A 24,828-nucleotide genomic window follows, 5' to 3' on the forward strand; every position below is an offset into this window, starting at 1 on the left:
TGTACCATGCATGGAGATAACCTAGAACCCCTGCACAGATGTAGCCCATGGCAGTTTAGTGTCCAAGTGGGTTCCATAGTAATGGGAAGAGGGACTGCCTCTGACATGATCTGATTGGCCTGCTCTTTGATCCCCTCCCCCTGGGGGGGAGGAGCAGCCTTACCAGGCCATAGAAGATGATAATGCATCCACTCCTGATGAGTTCTGATAGACTAAGATCAGAAGGAAGGAGAGGAGGACCTCCCTTATCAGTGGACTTGGGGAGGGGCATGTGTGAAGAAGGGGGAGGGAGGGTAGAATCAGAAGGAGAGGAGGGAGGGGCTTTGTGGGGATACAAAGTGAATGAAGTGTAATTAATAAAAAAAACATTAAAAGTTAAAAAAAAGAACCCTAAATAAAGTAGTTTTGTTGAAAGAAAAAAAAATCTTAAGAGTTACAGAATCAGGAAAATTTAACATTTACTTGGAAAATTTATTATATATTAGTTATTTTTAGATTTAATTTTATAGTACTTTCTTAAATAATTCACTAAAAGGTACAATGAATCTCTCTCTCTACCATCCCTAAAAGTAACTTAGACCAGTCCAGGCATAGCCATCCACAACTTTAATCCCAGCTCTCAGGAGGCAGAGGCAGGTAAATCTTGGTGAGTTTCAAGTCAGACAGTGCTGCACAGTGAGGCTCTGTCTCAAAACCCCATTACTCTATATACACTGCTTAAACATATTTTATGTGAGTGATTTTGGTCATTGACCTGTATTTTCAGAATTGAGTGCAATCTTTATTGCCTCCTTCTTTTGTTCTGTCCAACTTTTTTCCTTTTAAACCCCTAATTCTGCTACTGCCATCACATCAGGTGAGTGAACTGGACTCGTAGCTCAAGGAGGTCAGAACTGAGCATAGAAGAGGTCAGAACACAGGCTTACAGCTAGGCTACTACACTGACAACGAGCTAATCTTTGCAACTGTGTTCTCCTGAGACCCACAAGAAATGAGTGCATAATTAAAACCCAGCAAGATTGTAATTCAGAAATCCAGATTTGCTGACTTCTTTGTATTATTTTCTTTGTTTCAATTTCATTATTTTCTGCTCTGATTTATTTTTTTGTATATTACATATTGGATGTTTTGCATGCATGTATGCCTGTGTGGGGGTGTCAAATTTCTTATTGTTGACTGGGTTTAACAGCTGGGTAGTATTGTGTAAATGTACCATGATTTCTGTATCCATTCTTTGGCTGAGAGGCATCTAGGTTGTTTCCAGATTCTGGCTATTATGAATAAAGCCGCTATGAACATAGTTGAGCAAATGCCCTTGTTGTATGGTAGAACATCTTTTTGTTTGTTTGCTTGTTTGTTTGTTTTATTATGGTTGAGCATCTTTTGGATATATGCCCAGGAGTGGTATAGTTGGGTCTTGAGGTAGTGCTATTTCCAGATTTCTGATAAACCTCTAAATTGGTTTTCACGGTGGTTGTACAAGTTTACATTTCACCAGCAATGGAAGAGGGTTCTCTTTTCTCCACATCCTCTCCAGCATGTGTTGTCACTTGAGTTTTTGATCTTAGCCATTCTGATGGGTGTGAGATGGGATTTTTTCTTGTTTTCTCCAAATTTTTGAGTTGTATCTTTAAGTCATTTACTTGTTAGAAATCTCTAGGTTAGGGCTGGAGAGATGGCTCAGTGTTAAGAGTGCTGACTGCCCTTTCATGGGACCTGGGTTCAACTCCCAACACCCACATGGCAGCTCACAACTGTCTGTAACTCCTGTTCCAGGGGATCCAACACAAACATACCTGTACGTAAAACATCCAATATATAAAATATAAATAAATATATTACATAAAAAAAGAAACCTCCAGGTTTTAGATGACATATCTACTTCGATTTTTGGAACTGGTATTTAGAGCATTTGAGTGACATGCACAAAATTTCCATGTGAATCAGTATTATTCTGGATTATATTATATTATATTCTGGATATGATCTATTATATTCTGGATTAATCAGGACTATACTGGAACCTTGGGATTCTAAGTCCAGTTAACTGAGTGGTTCATTGTCAGACCAAGCAAGCCTGTATATAGTCTTTTCATGATATCATATGAAAAAGGGTTATAGCCACATAAATAGCATAACTAGTGGGTTAACTTGAAGATTCTTGTTTTTAATCCACTAGAGGTAAACCTCATACAAAGAACATTTTCCTCATACTTAGAACAAAACCTGGCATATGTGTAAAGGGAACAAAGAGGAAGAAGAAACACAAATTAGGCAAAGTCTTTGTAGATGAATAAAGAGAACTGGGTTCTGCTAAGGTTGCTATAAAAGTCTGGGCACAAGAAAATCAATAGAAAAATAGTTCCGTCCAGTTTTGTTCACTCAGCCGCACTGCTTGAGTCAGACATGCATCTTTCCAACCTTTTCTTTCTAATGCAACAAAAGCAGCTTTGAAGTATGCAAGAAAGCCCTGAGGGGCACGTGGTCAATACGGTAAGTGCATGGCTCTTAAGGGAAATTACCTGTTGCAAATTAGCTCTTGTCAAAAGGCAGCCTTTTCTGCCTTGGTATTCCTACATGCCTCCTCTACAACAATCACACTGATCTTGATGACGCTGATGAATACAAATCTTCACTTATAGTTTCTTCATCGAGCTACCAAAGGAAGTGTTAGATTAAATCAGTAATTACAGTTGTAGCTTATAATTTATATGTTGGAATTGCTATTTGTAAATACTTAAAATGCCCACTTCCCATTCCCTCACTTACACTGAGAAATGGCCAACAGATATACTTTTAGATAGGAAAAACTAACATAGAAACTCTAATATTTAACTTGTGGGAGGGGAGAGTAGAACAGGGTACATTTTTGATTAAATAAAAATGGCAGATTTAAAAATTTTGTACTACTGAAACCTCATGAAAAGGCTCAGTTGAAATGTAATTTGTTTCCAAGAGTTTCCTGACAAGCACTGATTCCATTTCACTCTCATATGGCTTGAGTGAAAAGCATGGAATACGAGGAACTGACCACAGAAGAGCTTCTTTCCTAGGCACTAGATCTCACATAGGTGAAGGGGCAAAATAAAGTTAGTTCAGGATAATGACAAGGGGAGAAGTACAATCCCTCTTCCCCTAAGTGTAGGCAAAATTATAGTATGTGAAGATTACAGATTCGAACATGGAAGAGGCTTTGCTCACAAGAGACCAGAAAAGTTCTTGAGACTTTTTTTCTATTAATGATATGTGGGGAACAAACACTGAGAGGTCAAAGTTTATAGTGACCTATAGAAGGTCAGGTTGCCAGGAGCAGCCCCGTCGGATCTTCTGCTTGTGGCTCGTTTAGTTTTGAGACAGGGTCTCTCGGTATAGCCTGGGCTTATCTAGCTAGAGCAGTGAGACAAGTGAAGGAGATAAAGGGGGTATGAATAGGAGAGGAAGTCCCCGTTTTCAGGTCATAGGGTGCCATACATAAAAGACTCCAAAAATTCCAAGAGAAGACTCCTACAGCTGGTAACACATTCAGCAAAATAGCAGGGTACGAAAATGAAGCGCACACACACTCGCACACCCCACTAACCTTTTATATACCAACAATGAACACGCTCAGAATGGAATCAAGGAGACAGTCCTTCGTGGCAATTCTTGGTTGTCAACTCGATCACATTTGGAAAACAAACCCCCTAAATGCAGGGCACACCCACGAGGAAATTTTTGCTTAATCCGAAGTAGGAATATCCATTTCTAATCTGGATCTTTGAGTTAGGAAGACACTCACTTTTAATCCAAATCTTGTCAACTGGGAAAAGATGTGCCTTTAGTCCAGATCTTGAGGTGGGTAGACACACCTTTAATCTGGGGCACACTTTCTGCCGGAAGCCTATAAAAAGACACAGAAGAAAGCTTTTGGCTTTGCCTGCTTGCCTTTTCCTCACTAGCAAGTCTATTCCTTCACTGGCATTAAGAGTCTGCTTCTTCAGGATTCCAGCTTATATTGAAGACCAGTGGGACATCTAGCTTCATGGACTGAAAAACTACTGGATTCTTGAACTTTCTGTTCACAGCCAGACACTGTTAAATTAGCTGGACTGCAGTCTATAAATCATCTAACAAATCCCCTTTCTCTCTCTATAGAGATTCATTCTTTAAGTTTTGTTATGCTAGAGAACCCTGACTAATACACATCCTATTCAGAATACCTTTCTGCCCCCAATCTCAGAGTCAATCCAATCAATGAAATGAAAGACTGGCACAATGCAGAATTTATGACACTGAAGAAAGAAACTGAAGAAGGTACCACAGGATAAGAGGACCTCCCATGTTCGTAGACTGGCATAATTAACTATGGGAAATGGCTATCCTACCAAACACATTTACAGATAAAACACAATCCCCATAAAAGTTCCAACACACTTCTTTACAGGAATTGAAAAAACAACGTTAAAATTCTTACAAAAACACAAAAGACTCAAGACAAAAGGTAAACAAGACAATTCTGAACAATAAAGGATTGGCTAGAGTATAACCTGGGTTTCAGGTTATACTACGGATACATAGTAATAAAAACAGTATGGTATTGGCATAAGAACAAACACATTAACAAATGGAATAGAACTGAGGATCCATATACAAGACTACTCTTCTACAGCCAGCTCATTTTTGGCAAAGAGGACGACAATAAACATTGGAGGAGACAGCATCTTGTATCTATTTCCTGCTGATCAGGGTTGATGGGTCATTAAAGGATTAGCAGACTCAGTCCTCAGGGTACCAGAAGTCCAGTCCAAAGACCAACATGAAGCAGCAATAGCCGAAAGACTCAGCTGGATTGCCTGGAGAATCTCTCTGGAATGTTTCTCTCTGGGAAGCCAAGCGTCGAAGCACGAATATCAGTGCAGCAATGTTGATCCAAAAAGCAATGTCTCCTTTTTGTGTGGGCCTCTATAAGTCTTCTCCTCAAAATCCACCCATGGATGGTCTCAGCTGGCCAAGGTCATGCCCCTCGCATGTCAGAACAAAACATCATGTGCCCTCTCACAAGCCAACCTGAGCAAAACATCACATTCCTATCTTGCAGGAAAACATCACACGACAAAGTTTAGTCTTCAAAGAATCCAGAAATTTCTGCTTCAAAAACCGCTTTGAGATTTCGTTTTATCCCAGGCAGGGTGGCTAATTTCAACAAAACGAACGTAAACTGATTCAGTCACCATCGAAACCAGCATATACAATTCTGAAAAAGCTAAAAATAGATCTAACATATGACCCAGATATATCACCACCTGTCATGTGCCTAAAGGACTCTTTATCCTCCTACAGAGATACTTACTCATTCTTATTGATTGTTGCTCTATTCATAATAGCCAGGGTATGGAAACAGCCCAGATGGCTACTAACTGATGAATGGAAAATGAAAATGTGGTACATTTTTACAATGGAATATTATTTGTTAAGAAAAATAAAAGATTCAGATACGTGGAAATAATCATTCTGTTTGAGGTAAACCCAGAACCAAAAAGACAAACATTGTATGCTTTTTTTACCCCCTCAAATGTGGACATTAGCTTTTTTTTAAATTTTTTTTATTATTAGTTACATTTTATTAATTCTGTATCCCAGCTGTATCCCACTCCCTTATTCCCTCCCAATCCTACCCTCCCTCCCTCATCTCCTCCCTGCCCCTTTCCAAGTCCACTAATTGGGGAGGACCTCCTCCCCTTTCATCTGACCCTGTTTTATCAGGTATCTTTAGGACTGGCTGCAAAGTCCTCCTCTGTGGCCTAGCAGGACTGCTCCTCCCTTGGGAGGTGGGGAGGTCAAAGAGCCTGCCATTGAGTTCCTGTCAGAGATAGTCCCTGTTCCCCTTACTATGGGAAACCAATTGTTTACTGAGCTACCACGGGCTTCATCTGAGCAAAGGTTCTAGGTTATAGCCATACATGGTCCTTGGTGGAGTGTCAGTCTCAGAAAAGACCTCTGTGCCCAGATATATTTGGTCCTTGTAGAGCTCTTATCCTTAAGCCAGGCATCGGACCCCTCCGACCCATATACCCACTTTGGGAAACAGAGGGTCACTTGGGACATTGAAGCTCCTGCTCTGTGGGTCCAATTGAGTTAAGGCAGTTAATGCCAGAAATTGCGCCGCGACCATCACTAGTGCCTGCTACATATACAGTGCAGAGCCCCTCCCACACACTCAAGGGTTCAACATTATCTATAACTCCTCCCTCGAGAAACACTTCCATGCACACTTCCACACACACACAAACATACACACACATACGAGCACACACCTGCATTTGCCCCTTTTGCGCTTGTAGACGTTAGCTTTGAATCTTCAAATATGTATGTTTAAGATACCATACCCATAGAAGCCAGAAAACCAGTAAAGGGCCATGGAGAGAAGGGGAGGTTTCAAGGTAGGAGAGAGAGAACACAGATGGTATGAAGGGGAATTTGGGAATAATAAAGCAAAAAGCCTGATGAGAGGTAGGAGATTGGAGGGCAGGGTAGAGAAGGGAGGATGGGGTGTGATAGCTCACAAGAAAAAACTTTGGAAAAGGCATATAGATACCAATTGCCAAAACCTCTTCTATGGGTGAGTCTCATAGGCTCCTCCTCTTGTTTCAAAAATCAGAAGGAAGAATATGATGTATATATATGTATTCTACGTTTTCTTCACACCCTTTCTTCAGAGTTCTGTTCAATGCATAATGCCTCTCAAACACTGAATCATCTTTGCAAAAGACAGAAACATACTTCATCCATAACTGCACATTACTGTATTGCCAGCCTAAGAAAGGAGCACATTGATCTTGTGAGAATCTCTGGGGAAACTTCCTGGAAACAGAACGAAAACTTTGCTAATCCTATTAACTTCAATTTATGAGCAGTTCACAGATTAAATGGGCTCAGCTGCACTTTAATATGTGTAATAGAGAAATGCAGGTAAGATTTGACTGTAGCGATCGCCTTGGGTTTGCTTTACTCCAGACACCAAATAACAGTTTATGTGGGCAAAGAGTATAATGATTCTTCGTTTTGCACTAGGTTGAACAGCAGAAAGTAAATTATTTATATAAAAATTGATAAGTTTCTTGAATCATTAAAAGAGAAAAGTGATTAGAAAACCCAATTAAAAATAGTACTAATAGATGAGAATACCAGAAGTACTCAGATAAAGTAGAGATTTGGCAAAAATAGAGAGCACTTCATCTGATTTTATCAAAATATACTTGGAAATGTGACTAAAATAGGTACTTTTATAGGATAACAATTTTAAAAACAGAGCTCATAAAGCACAGAAACTCTAGAAGATGAATTACAGCGGGAGTCGGCTGTAAAAGGGGAGCACTTCTTTCATCAAACAAAATCAAATCAAAGCATACCAAAAAAACAAAGAACTAGATAATTTCAAAGACGTACACCTTCAAAGACTCGGAGCCTTTAGTGATGGTTCAACTGCTTCACAGAAAGGACAAGTTGGTGCTTTTAGACATGGCCTAAGTATGATGGTAAATGCCGATAAAAAGAAAATCATAGATAATTGTCATATGGTCCTATTGATGCAAATTTATATGCAAACAAATAGAATTTAGATAAATGATAAGCACCCTCTAGACTGAATGTAGTTTATTTTGAACTCAGGTCATCATGCTTGGTGGCAAGCATCTTGCCTACTGAGTTATCTAGTTAGATCTCATCAATCTCTAAAAACCATTTTTAATGAAGTAGGAATTGCGTGTATCTCCTTAAAGTAGTAAATAATACCCTGAAAGGAAAAGCCAATATTGTGTTTAATAATGTAGAATGTGACTCTCATTAACAGTGTTTTCCCATAGTCTAAACTGTTGGTGTTGTTGATGAAATTAACAATCTATTTTACTGACTGTGAGGACAAATCAGAAGTATGTAAACAAGAAAACAGAAGGTGGTTGGCACGGTGCCACAGACCTATAATCTCAGCACTTTAGAAGATAAGGAAGGAATAAAGAGTGTTTAGGGCCAGCCTGGGCTGCAAACAACCATTAGAACCCCCAAGTTTGAGTGAGGGAGAGCAGAACAATAGAATACCCAAACCCCTCAAAGAATAGAAAGTAAGGTATTTGTTATTTGTGTGTGGCATGAATGTATGCTTCCAAAGCCTAGGGAACAGAATGCAAAAGACACAGAAAAAAAAAGACACATTGTGAAGAGACTCATTATAAAATTAATTTCAAGAAAAGAGCTCAAGGAGATTAGATATATATGTCATAGTAATGAAAGAGCATAAAAAATCATTTATTTTATACTTTCCTTCTGCCAGAATGTCAAAACCATGAGAAAAGGGATATTACTAGTTTAGTATTTTGTCCTTGGTGTCCTCTATAAAAAGAAAGAAGAAGAAATAAGAGTTGGCTAGATGAATCAGTAGGTAAAGTCATTTGCTGCCAAGAGAAATGACCCCCAGGATTTCCTCTGACATCCACAGGTGTGTGTGGTAGGTGCATGCCCTGCGGTAAACAGAAAAGTAATGTTGGCATAATGCTCTTGTGGAATGTATACAATTTACCTTTGTTCATTCAAATGCTGATTTCTCCACCCCACTATCTGGTTTCAATCCGGACATTGCATTGTGATGTTTATTCTAAACATCACCTGTCTCAAGTTTGTGTAAACATGCCACCATTTGTTCTCTGTATTGTCAATAAAACAATCAGCCAATGCTGAGCAATGGAGAGAATTGGGGGGGGGCATGCTGGTCCAGAGGGGAGGAGAAGGAAGCCAGTGGAGGAGGAGTCAGAGAGCAGAGTTTGGCAGGAGAGGACTTGGAACCACGAGGAGAGAAGAATCAGACCTAAGAGATGAGTAAAAGCAGGTATAATGTGGAAAATCTGAATGGGAGGAAACTATGCGGGCTTGGAGGTTTAGGATGAAGTAACTATAGTTACTATAAGTAACTATAGCATTGTGCTCTAGGTTACTTAAATCCTAGTCTCTGTGTGGTGACTTGGGTATACAGCTGGTTTGGGAATAACCACTGTTTAACTAAAAGATAAATCATTATTAAATATTAATAATCAACAACAGAGTAAGCACATAAATAAATAAGCAACTACAAAAGCATTTCAGTAATAAAGAAAAGAGAAAACTCTGACCGTGGTGTTGAAAAAAAAAGAATGACTATGTATTACATGTACTATGACTGTACACTGTTGTGCAGAGACTGATGGGAAAGATGCAGAAAAAGTGGAAAGCAACAGTAGCCATTAGTGGGTGTCCAACTAAAGGACGAAATATAAGAAGTACTTCCAGATATCATATAACATTTCAAAGTACATTTAGTTTAAAAAAGGAGAATCTATTACATAAAGCTCAGCACGCTTAAAGGGCTGAAACCATATAAAAAACTTATCCAAAAGAAAACTATGAGAAATCAATAACAAAAACATCTAGAGATTCTGAAATGTTTGAAAAAGAACAATTCTGATAAAAATTGCAAGGAAAATAAAACATCTTGAACTGAGTGAAAAGGGGAAACATGGTATTTCAAAATTTATCGAGTTCGGCTAAAGAAATGTTCAGAGTAAATTTATAGCTGAAATGCTTTCTTTTATTATAAAGAGAAAAATAGAGTCACTGGTCTGAAGATATACCTCAGGAAGATGTAAGAGGAAGTAAATCAAGCACGAGGCTGAAAAATGAGATGGCAAAGGGGACAGTAAAAGATACTGAAACAAACCACAGGAAAACAGACTCAATCTATCCAAAAACAATTCTTAAAAATTATCCTGCAATGTTTATCTAAAAATTTATAGTAATAAATTCAAATACTTACATGAATGGTATAATGCCAAAAGATAGAGAAATTATCAGAACTAGTTTTTAAAGAGATGGACAATTTGAATAGATCCAAGTTAAAAAGAAAAAAAGAAGTTGAGTTACTTACTGGAAATTTTTTTAAATATTTTTTTTTTTTTATTTTTGAACAATTTTATACATTCACTTGTATCCCAGCTGTAGCCCTCTCCCTCTTTCCCTCCCAATCCTCTCCTTCCATCTGGCCCTCGTTTATCAGGTATCTTCAGGATGGTTGCAATGTCCTTATCTGTGGCCTAGCAAGGCTGCTCCTCCCTCAGGGGGGAAGGGAAGCTCATGAGTTCATGTCAGAAACAATTCCTGTCCCCCTTACTAGGGAACCCACTTGGATACTGAGCTACCATGGGCTATGTCTGAGCAGGGGTTGTAGGTTATATCCATGAATGGTCCTTGGTTGGATAAACAGTCTCATAGAAGACCCCTGTGCTCAAATATATTTGGACCTTGTGGGGCTCCCTGTCCCCTCTAGTTTATACTAATTCCTCCTTCCTTAATATGATTCCCTACACTCTGCCGAAGGTTTGGCTATGGGTCTCAGCATCTGCTTTGATACACTGCTAGGTAGAGTTTTTCAAGTTCCTTCTATAGTAGGCTACTGTCCTGTTACTTGTTTTCTCCTATTTCCAATGTCCATCCCCTTTGTCTTTTTAGATGAGGATTGATCATCTTATCCCTGGATCTCTTTCTTGTTTATCTTCTTTAGGTGTACAGATATTAGTATGTTTACCTTATCTTATAGGTCTAGTATCCACCTATAAGTGAGTATATACTGTGTGCCTCTTCTGCTCCTGGGATACCTCACTCAGGATGATTTTTTCTAGATTCCACCATTTGCCTACAAAATTCATGATTTTCTTGTTTTTAATTGCTGAGTAGTATTCCATTGTGTAAAAGTACCACAATTTCTGTATCCATTCCTCTGTTGATGGACATCTGGTTTGTTTCCAGGTTCTGGCTATTATGAATAAAGCTGCTATGGACATGGTTGAGTAAATGTCCTTTTTGTGTATTTGGATATATGCCTAGGTATAGCTGGATCTTGAGGTAGCACTATTCCTAATTGTCTGGGAAAGCACCAGATTGATTTCCAGAGTGGTTGTACAAGTTTACATTCCCACCAGCAATAGAGGAGGGTTCCCCTTTCTCCACAGCCTCTCCAGCATGTGTTGTCACTTCTTGAGTTTTTGATTTTAGCCATTCTGATGGGTGTAACGTAGAATCTCAGGGTCGTTTTGATTTGTATCTCTCTGATGGCTAGGGATGTTGAACATCTCCTTATGTGTTTCTCTGCCATTCTATATTCTACAGAGAATTCTCTGTTTAGCTCCATACCCCATTTTTTAATTGGGTTGCTTGAATTATTGCCCTTTAACTTCTTTAGTTCTTTATATATTCCAGATATCAGCCCTCTGTCAGATGTTGGGTTGGTGAAGATCCTTTCCCAATCTGTAAGCAGTCATTTTTTTTTTTTTTTTTTGACAACAGTGTCCTTTGCTTTACAGAAGCTTTTCAGTTTCATGAGGTCCCATTTATTGATTGTTGCTCTTAGGGCCTGTGCTGATGGTGTTCTGTTCAGGAAGTTGTCTCCTGTGACAATGAGTTCTAGGGTCTTTCCCACTTTTTCTTCTAATCAATTTAGAGTATCTGGTTTTATATTGAGGTCTTTGATCCACCTGGACTTTACTTTTGTGCAGGGTGATAAATATGGATCTATTTTCATTTTTCTGCATGTAGACATCCAATTGGACCAGCACCATTTGTTGAAGATGCTATCTTTTTTCCATTGAATGGTTTTGGCTTCTTTGTCAAAAATCAAGTATTCATAGGTATGTGGGTTTATTTCTGGGTCTTCTATTCGGATCCATTGACCCACCTTTCTGTTTCTATGCCAGTACCAAGCAGTTTTTATTACTATTGCTCTGTTGTAGAACTTGAGATCAGGGATGGAGATACCTCGAGAGGATCTGTTGTTGTACAGGATTGTTTTGGAAATTCTGGGTTTTTTGTTTCTCCATATGAAGCTGAGAATTTTTCTTTCAAAGTCTATAAAGAATTGTGTTGGTATTTTGATGGGAATTGCATTGAATCTGTAGATTGCTTTTGGCAGGATGGTCATTTTCACTAAGTTAATTCTACCGATCCATGAGCATGGGGGCTCTTTCCATCTTCTGATGTCTTCTTTGATTTCTTTCTTCAGAGACTTAAAGTTTTTTTTTTTTTATACAGATCTTTCACCTGCTTGGTTAGAGTCACCCCAAGGTACTTTATGTTATTAGTGGCTATTGTGAAGGGTGTGTTTCCCTGATTTCTTTCTCGGCCCTTTTGTCTTGGGTATACAGGAGGGCTTCTGATTTTTTTTTTTTTTGAGTTAATTTTGTATTCAGCCACTTTGCTGAAGGTGTTTATCAGCTGAAGAAGTTCTCTGGTTGAGTTTTTCGGGTCACTCAGGTATACTATTATATCATCTGTGTATAGTGAAACTTTGACTTCTTCCTTTCCGATTTGTATTCCCTTGATCTCCCTTACTTGTCTTATTGCTCTAGCTAGGACTTCAAGTACTATTTTGAAGAGATATAGAGACAATGGGCAGCCTTGCCATGTTCCTGATTTCAGTGGGATTGATTTAAGTTTCTCTCTGCTGAGTTTGATGTTGGCTATAGGCTTGCTGTATATTGCCATTACTATGATTAGGTATGTGCCTTGTATCCCTGATCTTTCCAAGACTTTAAACATGAATGGGTGTTGGATTTTGTAAAATGCTTTTTTCAGCATGTAGGGAGATGACCGTGTGGTTTTTCTCCTTCAGTTTGTTTATATGGTGGATTACATTGATGGATTTCCGTATATTGAACCACCCTTGCATGCCTGGGATGAAGCCTACTTAGTCATGGTGGATGATATCTTTGATGTGTTCTTGGATTCGGTTTGCAAGTATTTTATTGAGTATCTTTGCATCAATGTTCATAAGAGAGATCGGTCCGAAGTTCTCTTTTTTCTGTTGGATCTTTGTGTGGTTTAGGTATTAAGCTGACTGTGGCTTCATAGAATGAGTTTGTAATATTCCTTCTGTTTCTATTTTGTGGAATAATTTGGAGAGAATTGGAATTAGCACTTCTTTGAAGATCTGGTAGAATTCTGCACTGAAACCATCTGGCCCTGGGCTTTTTTTTTTTTTTTTTTTTTTTGAAAGGGAGGCTGTTGATGGCTGCTTCAATTTCCTTGGGGGATATAGAGCTGTTCAATCTTTCTACCTGGTCTTGACTTAATTTTGGTAGATGGAATCTATTAAGAAAATTGTTCATTTCTTTTAGATTTTCGAACTTTGTGGCATATAGGCTTTTGTAGTATGACTAATGATTGTTTGGATTTCCTCATTGTCTGTAGTTATGTCCCCCTTTTCATTTCTGATTTTGTTGATTTGGTAGTTTCTCTCTGCCTTTTAGTTAGTTTGGCTAAGGGTTTGTCTATCTTGTAAATTTTCTCAAAGAACCAGCTCTTGGTTTCATTGATTCTTTGAATTGTTTCTAATTGGTTGATTTTAGCCCTGAGTTTGATTATTTCCAGCCGTCTGCTCCTCTTGGGTGTTTCTGCTTCTTTTTTTTCTAGGGCTTTCAGTTGTGCCATTAAGTTGTTTGTATGAGATGTTACAAATTTCTTCTTAAAGGTACTTAGTGCTATGAATTTTCCTCTAAGTACTGCTTTCATTGTGTCCCATAAATTTGGGTATGTTGTGCCTTCATTTTCATTGAATTCTAGGAAGTCTTTAATTTCTTTCTTTATTTCATCCTTAACACAGCTGTCATTGAGAAGTAAGTTGTTAAGTTTCCATGTGTGTGTAGGCTTTTTGCTATTTCCATTGTTGTTGAGGTCCAGCTTTTGTCCATGGTGGTCAGATAGTATGCTGGGGATCATTTCAATCTTCTTGTATCTGTTGAGGCTTGCTTTGTGACCAATTATATGGTTTATTTTGGAGAACGTTCCATGAGGTGCTGAAAAGAATGTATACTCTTTTCAGTTTGGGTGAAAAGTCCTGTAGACATCTATTAGGTCCATTTGAATTAGGATGTTTGTAAGTGCCTTTATTTTTCTGTTTAGCTTCTGTCTAGATGATCTGTCCCTTGGTGACAGTGGGGTGTTGAAGTCTCCCACTATTAAGGTGTTGGGGTTGATGTGTGATTTAAGCTTTAATAATGTTTCATTCACGAATGTAAATGCTCTTGTATTTGGGACATAGATGTTCAGAACTGTGATGTCCTCTTGGTGGATTTTTTCTTTGATGAGAATGCAGTGCTCCTCTATGTCTTTTTTGATTAGTTTTGGTTGAAAGTCTATTTTATTAGATATTAGGATAGCCACCCCTGCTTGTTTTTGGGGTTCATTTGCTTGAAAAACATTTTCCAGCCTTTTACTCTGAGGTAGTGTTTATCTTTGTTGTGTAGGTGTATTTCTTGGATGCAGCAGAATGTTGGATCCTGTTTCCGCACCCACTCTGTTAGTCTGTGTCTTTTTATTGGAGAGTTGAGTCCATTGATGTTGACAGATAATAATGACCATTGAATGTTATTTCCTATTATTGTGGAGTTGGTGGTGTTACTGTGATTCATTGCTTGTTTTCTTTTAATTTTTGTTGGGAAATTATCTATAATCTACGTTTTCTTGGGTGTAGTTGTTTTCGTTGGATTGGAATTTTCCTTCTAGTATGTTCTGTAGGGCTGGTTTGCTGTTCAAATATTGCTTAAATTTAGTTTTGTTGTGGAATATTTTGTTTTTTCCATCTATTTTGATTGAAAGCTTTGCAGGGTATAGTAGTCTATGTTGGCATCTGTGGTCCCTTAGAGCCTGCATGATATCTGCCCAAGGTCCTTCTGGCTTTCATAGTTTCTGATGAGAAGTCCGGTGTGATTCTGACAGTTGAGTTACTTACTGGAAATTAATCTAACAAGAAAATCTATCTTAGGTGGCTTCACTGGCGAATTTTATCAAATGCTTAAGTAAGAAAAAATACAATCTCTTTCTGAATAGATGATATTGGGTGGGGGCATTTCCCAAGTCATTTTACGAGGCTACTATTAATCCTAACATCAAAGACAAAGACGTCACAAGAAAAGGGCAAAACATCACAAGAAAAGGGCAAACATGCTCTACCTGTCCCCAACGAACAAATAACCAGCAACATACAAAGAAGAATATACCACGGTCAAGTGGTGTAGTGCCAGGAATACCAAATTAGACAGCAACTAGGTCATGCCATACCACTCACCATATTAACAGAACGAAGGGCTAGAACTGCACAGTCATTTCAGAAGGTGCGGAAGGATTTGAGGCTGCTGAAGACCCACTGATCTCTAAAAAGTCACTAAGAATAGATGGGATTTTTCTCAACTTGATAAGGGACATATGAAAACCCTGTATCTTAACAGGATACTAAATGGTGGAAGACTAATGCTTTCCCCTTAAAACTGGCAACAGCAACAAAAAAGGACAAATGTAGGTAGGACTTGTTTTTAGCATCACACTCACAAATTTAGCTCGTTAGTTTTAGCCAACAACTTGAATTTGCCTAAGGTCAACTAGCAGAAGAGCTTCAACTGAGCAATTGAATAGCTCATATTACCCATTGGACGTGTGTGTGTGTGTGTGTGTGTGTGTGTGTGTTTACTTTGTTTGTTAGTTAATTGATGTGGGAGGGCCCAGGCAACTGTGGGTACTATTATCCCTAGGCAGGTGGTCCTGAACTTTATAATAGTGCTTGCTGAGTATAAGCTGGCCTGCATTCAGCCAGCAAGCACTATTTTCCAAGATTCCTGTTATACTTCTTCAGTTGTGAAGTGAGTTCCTTGGTTGAAAGTGATGCTGTATAGAATAGGAAACAGGTGTCAACTTCTCTCGGTGATTGACTGTGATGTAGAACTGTGAGCTTAAATAAACCATTCCCTTCCCTAAGCCGCTGTTGATCGGAGTGTTTTCTCACAGGCACAGGAATGAAAATAAAAGAGTAAGTCAAGAAAAGGGAAAAATTTTGCTGGTAATATAATTATATAGAAAACATTACAGAATGACAAAAATCATATGTTTACATGTATTGGCCACAGATAATTTGAAAATGACATTAACAGTCCTTAAGAGGAGATCAGGGGCAGTCACTGGCATGAACTCAGTTGCTTGCTCTTTGATCACCTCCCCCTGGTGAGGTAGACTAATTAGATAACAGAGAAAGAGGATCCAGACAGGCCTGAAAAGACCTGATAAGCTAGGGTCAGATAGTAGGGGAGGAGGACCTCCCATATCAGTGGACTAGGGTAGGGTAGGGATATGGGGAGGGGGGAGGCAGGGAGGAACGGGGGTAGGACCAGGAGGAGGGGCTACAGCCAGAATACAAAGTGAATAAATTATAATAAATAATAATAATAAAGAAAAAATTAAAAAAAGAGTAGTGGTTGTTCTTGCTGAAGACCTTGTCTAGATTCCCAGCATCCACATGGCAGACCAACACTGTCCAATTCTCTAGTTCTGCGTTATCTGATATCCTCCTCTTACTCCACAGGTATCAGGCACACACACGATGCATAAAAGACATACACGAGAGCAAAACACTCCCAACATAACATAAAATAGTCTAAAAATAAGAAAAATTGTAAGAACCTCAACAAAAGAAGTCTGTGGCCTGCACATTGAAGACTATACCCTTGCTGAGAGTAAGGGGAGGGGATTTAAGCAAACGAGGTGATCCATCACATTTGGAGGGTGAGAAGTTCGGTTGTTAGCTGGAAAGCTGTCTGCAATACCATAACCTTAGCATAACCTCTTTTTTTTTTTTTTTTAAGATTTGTGTATTTATTCTTTATACAGTATTCTGCCTGCATGTGTGCCTAGACGCCAGAAGAGGGCACCAGATTTCATTATAGAGGGTTTTGAGCCACCATGTGGTTGCTGGGAATTGAACTCAGGACCTTTGGAGGAAGAGCCAGTGTTCTTAACCTCAGAGCCATCTCTCCAGCTCCCAGCATACCCTCTTTTACTGAGCAGAGTAAGTACGAAGCCATCGTCTGAGGATTTGAAGAACTAGCCTTGCCTCCACCTTAGGCTTAAGAGGCCATTCTATAGCAAAGACAAACTAGATTCATTCCTGTTTATGATTAAATCTGTTTCTGGAGGACTGGGCTGTGTCCCACTTCTAACATTAACTACAAATGGTTCTGTACAGATGGTTCTAGGAATGGCAACCATGCCTTTGTTTCAAAAAGTTGTTTATAACCATCTAGCAAGCCTTCCTTTGTTTCAAAAGGTTATATGACCATGTACAACTACCTTGTTGTGGCTATCTGTTGTGATCACCTCATTTTGTTTTTCTTTTTTTTCTTTTTTATTGTTTTTGAGACAGGGTTTCTCTGTTTAGCCTTGACTGTCCAGGTCTTACTCTGTCTATAGACCAGGCTGGCCTTAAACTCTGAGATCTGCCTGCCTCTGCCTTGCATGTCCTGTGCCAGCACTGCTGTGACATGATTGTCTTGTGTGGACAACCTGTTCTGTTCTGCTCTTCTGCTTCTGTAACCCTGCCTACTTCCTCCCATTTGGAAGCCCCCAACCCCTGAGTCTTCTTCCTCACATTCAATGCTGACCTCTCAAAACACTGAAGGCAGCAGCTCATGTACATGAATGGAAAGGCTTGCTTTAAATACTTGCTTGCTTTGATTAACTTGGCCATGATGATTTGAATCAGTGGTCTTTCTCCTTCCACCTTTGGGATGAACAGACTACTGAATCACAGACAGAACATCTATATCACACTCCTCCTCAAGTCTCAGAGACCATTTCAAAAGAATAGGTGGAAAGGTTTTCAGAACCAGAGGCTGGAGAGGATCCAACTAAAGTAGTGCCTTCTGGACAGGACAACTGCACTCATGAAATCCTAGCAGCTGTGTGTGCGCACAAGATCCGCACAAAATCGAGCTAGTCAGTGTTCTAGCACGAGCCTTCACTGCTAACAGCGGAGCTATGGACAGCTGATGGCTGTTTGAGAGGAGGAGTCCATTTTCTCTAAGGGTATGGCCTCCAAGGTCAACCATGCTCCAGTGGATGGCACCACATCCTGGCATATATGGGTAACACAAATTGGATTTGGTGGGTTATTAAAAGGGGGTGGGGCATGAAGTTGGGATGGAGAGGGGAGTGGGGTAGCTCGGGAAAAAGTTAGGGAGGACTGGGGGATAAACAGGATCAAAGTACATTGCAGACACATATGAAATTCCAAGAATTTATAAAAACTTTGTATTAAAAAATGCCAATCCTAACATCTCTATTTATTTGCAAATGCAAAGGACCTAGAATAGCCAGAACAATTTGTAAAGAAGAAGTCGGAGGACTCACACTGATTTCAATGTTTAACACAAAGCTGCTGTAATCGAGAGAGTGTGTTACAACATAAGAATATAGATGCAGGCCAAGAAAACTGAGTGGAGTATTTGGAAACAAACCTGTGTATCTTTGTGAGTTCATTTTCATCACAAAAAACAAGGCCAGTCAACAAGAAAGGATAGATTTTGTTGTTTTCTCAGCAAACAGTACTAGAACAATATGTGCAAAAAAGAAAATGGATTTAAGTCCCTAATATTACATAGAAATTAAATTTAAATTGGCCTAGACTTGAACATGGACACTAAAACTTTAGAATCCCTAGAAGAAAACATGAGAAAAGCTTTGTGACGTTAGGTTAAGCAGAGCTGTGACACTGAAAGAGTGAGCCATGTTAAACTGAGCCTGGGCCATTTAACTTAGCCCAGTCAAAGCTCCTGTGCTTCTGCTTCAAAAGGCAAGAAAATGACAGATAAGCCACAGCGCTAGAGGAAGCATTTGTAAATCATCTGTCTTTAAAAGAAGTCACCCAGATTTTGTATATACAACGAGCTTTTGAAGATTAGGATGACAGAAACTTTCAAGCCTGTATCAGAGTTTGGACTTAAGCCTCAGTACCAAAAAAAAAAAAAAAAAAAAAAAGACAGATTACTAAAAAAGTTTATGAATGTCAATAAACATATGAAAATATTAAAAAAAAGTAAGTTAAAACCATGAAAAAGACTCAGGAAGGCAGAGACAAGTGGATCTCTGTGGGTTCAAGGGCAGCCTGGTCTATAAAGCCAGTCCAGGACAATCAAGGCTACACAGAGAAACCCTGTTTTGAAAAATCAAAAGTAAACAAAACAAACAAAAAAACTAAAAAAAAAAAAAAGACCAAAACAAAAAACAATAAATAACATCTAAAAGTTTCAGTAAGTACACTAGAATGACTGCGTTAAAGATTTATTAAACCAAATGTGAGAAACTAGCAAAAACTGGGCCTCTCAGACTTTGCTTAGGCACTATAAAGGCTAGCCATTTTGGAAGCCATTTAGACAAATTATTAACAGTTTAAATATATATTTTAATATAATCCAAAAATATCATTTCTGGGTATCCACTCCTCAAAATGAGAATATCTGCATAAGCAAACAGTTGAATCCAAAAGTTCACAAATGTATTATTCATAAATGCCCAGAGATGAAAACAACTCAAATAACCAGCCACTGTGAGTAGATTAATAAGAGGTCTGTACCACTGAATACTAAAGGGCAACAGGAGAAGCAAACTATTCATACAGTCTCAGGAGCACTATGTGCTCTGTGATGTTAGTCATGAAAATATTATTAAAAGGTGAAACCCTGTAGACAAGCAGATTGGCGGTTGCTTGAGGCTGAAGGCAGGAGAGGAGATGGGTGACACACAGATCTGAGGGTACACGGGAGAATGGATGCTCATTATGTAGATATACCATGGAACTTAACGAACCATATACCTGCAACTGACAAATGTTATGTGTCTAAATTACACCACGTGGAATATGTTTAACCAGTTAACTATATCCTTCTAACAAGACATTTTAAGGCTAGACATACACAACTTGGTGTTAGCTCGTGTTTTCTAGATGAGCCACCAGACTCTTGGGAAGAGACTACACATGTAGATAGCACAGGAAATGACTTTTCATTGGATGCTTTCTGAACTAGTTACTAAAAGGTTCAACTACAGGCGTCATTGCTTTACAGATAAAAACACTAACAAGACCTTCAGCCATGGTCCTGACATGAGCACCTCGCCTTGAGGAGCTTTGCTCATCCCAATGAGGCCAGAGACACTTCCGAGTAGCCTATGATCAAAATAAATGTCACCATGCAAACACGGCACGGACTCCTTTTAACTTCAAAGAAGAGTAAACACTGTAGGAATCCTGGGAACCTCAACAGGTTTCTCACAAGGACTTCTGGGTTCTGTGGTGCTGCACTAGCGAGACAGCAAAGGCTTCACAAGCAAAATGCAGACCGAAGTTCCATCACTATGGGGCTGAGCGATCAGAGAGGCTGTGGAAGGGGGCAGGGGGAAGGAAAGCAACGCAGCCCAGCTGAACACATGGGCACACACAATAAAATAGTTCCAGAAAGGCACAAATTACAGTAATAGCAAGGATTTCAAAGCATTTTTTTTCCTGCTACGCTACAATTTAATAGAAGCCATTTTATAGCAAATGTGTTTAAATTTCTTTCTGTGAGCTGAACAATGGCTACAATACAGCAATTTTCAGCTATACCACTTAATATTAGAAATATTGTGCAAAAATTTGATTTTTCAATTGAACATTAGGAATATATGGCGGTCTAAATTAGAAATATTTGCCTTGATCTTAAACAGGCAATGCAAGAAGTCAAAATACACTGTCAACATTTAATTACCAAAATTCACATGCTATTTTATAACAATGGCCTGAGAAGGAGAAATGTGTGATTATTTTGTTATCACATTAATCCCCCCTTGGTAACGGGAACTTTTTGTATGGTGTTGCTCACAAATGCATAGTATTTGGTGAATCAACTGTACTACCTCCTTGGAGGGAAAACAGCTCAGAGAGAGCCAAGTCAATCATACATGGAACTCCTTTCAGCTCGCTGAGCCGCTCAATAGTGAGAATGTCACCAGGAGGTGAGATGGCATTGTAACCCTGCTGTGATCATCACCAAGGACTTCAAGTCCTATCACCTGCTACAGAGGGAAATCAGGTATCAGTCTGCAACTCGTCCTTCACGTAAACAGAGAGTAAGGCACGGCCCTTAGCACTGCCTCAGTAATTTTCTACGAATGCGAGAGAAAACAGCAATGAGGACCCAAAGCTCCAACACTCCCTTAAATTGTGTTCCACGCTCTTCTTAGAGGTCCCGGTCCTGACCTGGTCCCGTCGCTTTCTCCCAGGTTCGTGGCCGACATTATTACCCACAGTGGCGGATACTTGGGTCCCATAATAGCGGAACATTCCTACTCACACTTATTTTAGCTTATTGGAATCCAGCTCCCAATGGTCCTTACGAGGATTATCAGAGCACTTGTATTTGGGGGAATTGGCTGGTCTCCCCACTGCTGGCTTGCAGCGCCCCCCCACAATTTCTAGTACTGCTTCCTTTAGAAAAGCGGGCTTCTCGGTAAATCAACAGGCATGGACTGAGTTCTGCATAGCCGCCCTTTGTGACAAAAGACAACATATCCATAGGTGCGGGTCTATTTTTTTACCCTCTAAATCCACATTGCTCTAAGTCAGGTAAAGATACATTGCAAAAGTTCAGGAACCTGGATCCTAAATCCACATTTGTCTCTCTGCCTGTTTTTTATATAATTTTTAAAAAGGCATGATTTTATGCCAACCTACAGAAACCTTCCTTTGAACAATATTAGTATAAAGAGTTCTTCTAACCTACCCATACATTGTACTGCCACATGTATGTTTGTCTTACCTCCTCGATGGATGATTAAAGACGTCTCACTTCCGATGGGGCAGTCCTTCAGTATATCCACTACTTCCGTATGGCTCAGGTTCTGTACATTCTGCTGGTTGATCTCAACAATGAGGTCTCCTTCACACAGTCCAGGGCATCCCTGAATGTCAAGTATCTGTTTCACCCGCTGTCCTGTGGGACTGTCAGCAATAGTGAAGCCAAATCCCTGGGCACCTTTCACAATGGTTAAGGTCATAAGTTCAGCTTGAGTGGCTCCAGACGAAGCCATAGACACATTGTCATCATGGACGGGTGGTGGATACGTGCCATCTAGCTGACCGTCAGCTGGCATGGAGTGCAAAGAATGAGGTGGCCGGTCTGTGATATCTGGGACTGACTGTGAGGTCCGAGAAATGTATTCCAAATAGGTTTCATAGTTATGTCTTCCATTGACCATCACTGGAGGTGGCCTCTCCATTATTGCAAGGGGTGGCACCAGGCTGTTAGCAGGATCTTCAGGGTCAAAGGGCAAGGGGTAGCCACGACACAACACCAAGTTGACACTCTGACCAATAGGAACAGACTGGAACAGTTTGACAACATCTGCATGAGTGTGTCCAAGGACACAAACTTCGTTAATATAGACAATGACATCACCTGCAAGGAAAAAGGAGAGATTGACAACATGAGGTAAGTTCAATTAACATTGACATAGAGAAATGGAATTATTTATGAGAACACGGAAAGTTCTCTGCTTCTCAGCAAACAGTGAGAAATCAATTACAATAATACTTCAGTTCTCCGTAGGTGACTCAAGGTTACAAAGGTCTGCCAACAAGCAGAATGGTCAAATGATGAAAAAAGTGCTACTTGGTCATTCCTGAAGCCTGGAAACAACTCCATATTTAGTCTTAGAAAAAAACCCAAAACCAAAAAAAAAAAAAAAAAAAAAAAAAAACCTTGGAAAAATTTTTTTTTTGAAAAAAAAAAGGTTTTTTTTTTTTTTTTTTTTTTTTCCTTTTCTTTTCATTTTAGTGCAGCTGAGATCAAAGAATTTTCAAACTGTTGAGAAATGATGGCCATAAATTTTGGATGAAAAAGAAAGCCCTGGTATATTTGAAGGTTTGCAAAGGAGCTATGAGAATGAAATGAGATGAAGAAACAGGGCTTGGTGCAGTGTTTGAATTGGTAAGAGCGCAATAACTGTGGATGGAGACTCCAGACCCTGGCAGTCAAAGAGGAAGCTGCCGTGAACTCATCCTCTGATCCTGGGAAAATTATTTTAGTAATGGCATTTGTTCTCTTTTCCAGATGAATTATGACAGGGTTGTGGAAGTTTCCTGGCTAGAAGGTTTATGAACTTAGAAATGCTACAGGTACAAATTATTCATTATAAAAATAATCATTAAAATTATTTCTCTGTTAAATGAAGAAGATCCAATTGTTTGAGATAATAGTTTTGAAATTCCTTAAATTATGTATGAATAACAACTTTATTTTTGGAGACTGGTTCTATCATAGATTGATATTTTTATCCTCACAAGCCGTAATACTTGAAAATTGAACTTGCAAATTAAAATTGTGCCTGATGAAGCTGAGGAGTATGTGAGGGGAAAAAGACATGCTATTTATTTAGTAGTGTAGTTTTGAACTAGGTAGCGCTAGTGCCAGGGATTTTTCTCTGAGATACCATCTATAAACACGAAAAAATTACGCTCTTAACATCATTGGTTTGATTCCCAGTCGCTTTTCCTAACTGTGTGAGGCAGCTAAAAGTTCTAAAGAAATAGGCAGAAAGGCCTAACAGATATCACTGAGGGATCCAGGCAGGCTTCCTTCTAGGAAGTACCACAGCCTACGTGACAATGTCGTACTGTGTGCTGATATGAACCCATACTTGGAAAATTAGAGCCCCTCTTCCTTCCCTGCTTAGGATTACTTTCTTGAGGGGAACAGCTGGGGATACCGTTGCACCAGAGTCCTAGAAAAATGCTGGAGTCGGATAGACCATTTTTTTTCTCCTCCTCTCCCCTTCTCTATCCCAATCTCTATGTGGTGCTGAGCATCAAGTTGAGGGTTTCTCACATGCTAGACAAATGCTCCACCACTGAGTTACATCTGAAGTACCTGCCTCTTCTATTCTTAAGTGTAATTATAATACATTTTACTTATGAAAGGTTGAAGGGAAAAAGATACCTGTGCAACACTGTCCAGAAACCTCCAAGGCACCTATTTTCCTAGACAAACCCTCTTACTTCCCTTTCTAAAAGTAGCTTCTGTCTTGCACATGAGGCTTGAAAATTGGAAGTTTTTTATATTTTATGTCATACATAGGAAGCACTATCTCTGAATAGTATTCAGTTATGGAATAATGATCATCCTTAAAATGTTTTGTATATTTTTAACTTTTTGTAAATGAGATGAATTTCAATGTTCTGTGATTTCCTTAGAATGTACTTGTGGTAGTCATGAATTTTGATGCAGGTACTTCTAGTTTGTTAACTTTTACTGTACCTTTTGGATGGCTATTATTATTTATCAGTCTTTACCTATTATCTCATTACAAGTGTCTGGCTGCTTCAAAGATCGCTCCGTTGCAAACTTCTTTCGTCGCTCCTGTGACAGGGACTTTTCTGGGCTGTGTACCTTGATATGGAATGCCTGGGTATAAACTAGATCCACCTTCAGTTTTATCAGTGAACAACAAATGGCCAATAAAATAGGTCATGTTGACTCAAATTGTTACTGGCAGTCTGTTGGAACTGTCACTGCTTTTCTTCTGACACAATGCTTGGTATTCCTGGCTTTCATTTTTAAAAATCTGACTGGTGAAATCATGATTTTAATTGGCATTCCCCAAATTGCTAGGGCAGACAAGCATCTTATATAGGTTTGTTCTTTGGTACATCTCATTTCCCCCTCCATTCACCATCCATCCATCCATCCACCCCACCCACCTATCCATCATCCATTTATCATCCAATCATCATTCAACCATCGTGCATCCGTTCATCCACCCATCCATCATCCACCATCCATCTATTCACCCATCCACCTATCACCCACCAATCAAATCATCCATTCATCACTCATCTACAAGCCACCTATTCATCATCCATCATGCATCTATCTATCTATCTATCTATCTATCTATCTATCTATCTATCTATCTATCTAT

General features: G+C 39.2%; 1 protein-coding gene across 1 annotated transcript in view; it reads right to left on the minus strand.

The window, feature by feature from the left end:
* The window catches only part of Magi2 (membrane associated guanylate kinase, WW and PDZ domain containing 2), a 1,360,055-nt gene that overhangs the window by 227,008 nt on the left and 1,108,219 nt on the right, over positions 1-24,828 (minus strand). The window contains exon 15 of the mRNA XM_055612892.1: positions 21,669-22,307. Within this exon, the coding sequence (XP_055468867.1) occupies positions 21,669-22,307 (639 nt within the window). The remainder of the gene's footprint in view (positions 1-21,668; positions 22,308-24,828) is intronic.

Source organism: Psammomys obesus, unplaced genomic scaffold (assembly GCF_907164565.1).
Source record: "Psammomys obesus unplaced genomic scaffold, mPsaObe1.curated_primary_1811, whole genome shotgun sequence".
In the NCBI taxonomy this organism is placed as follows: Eukaryota; Metazoa; Chordata; class Mammalia; order Rodentia; family Muridae; genus Psammomys; species Psammomys obesus.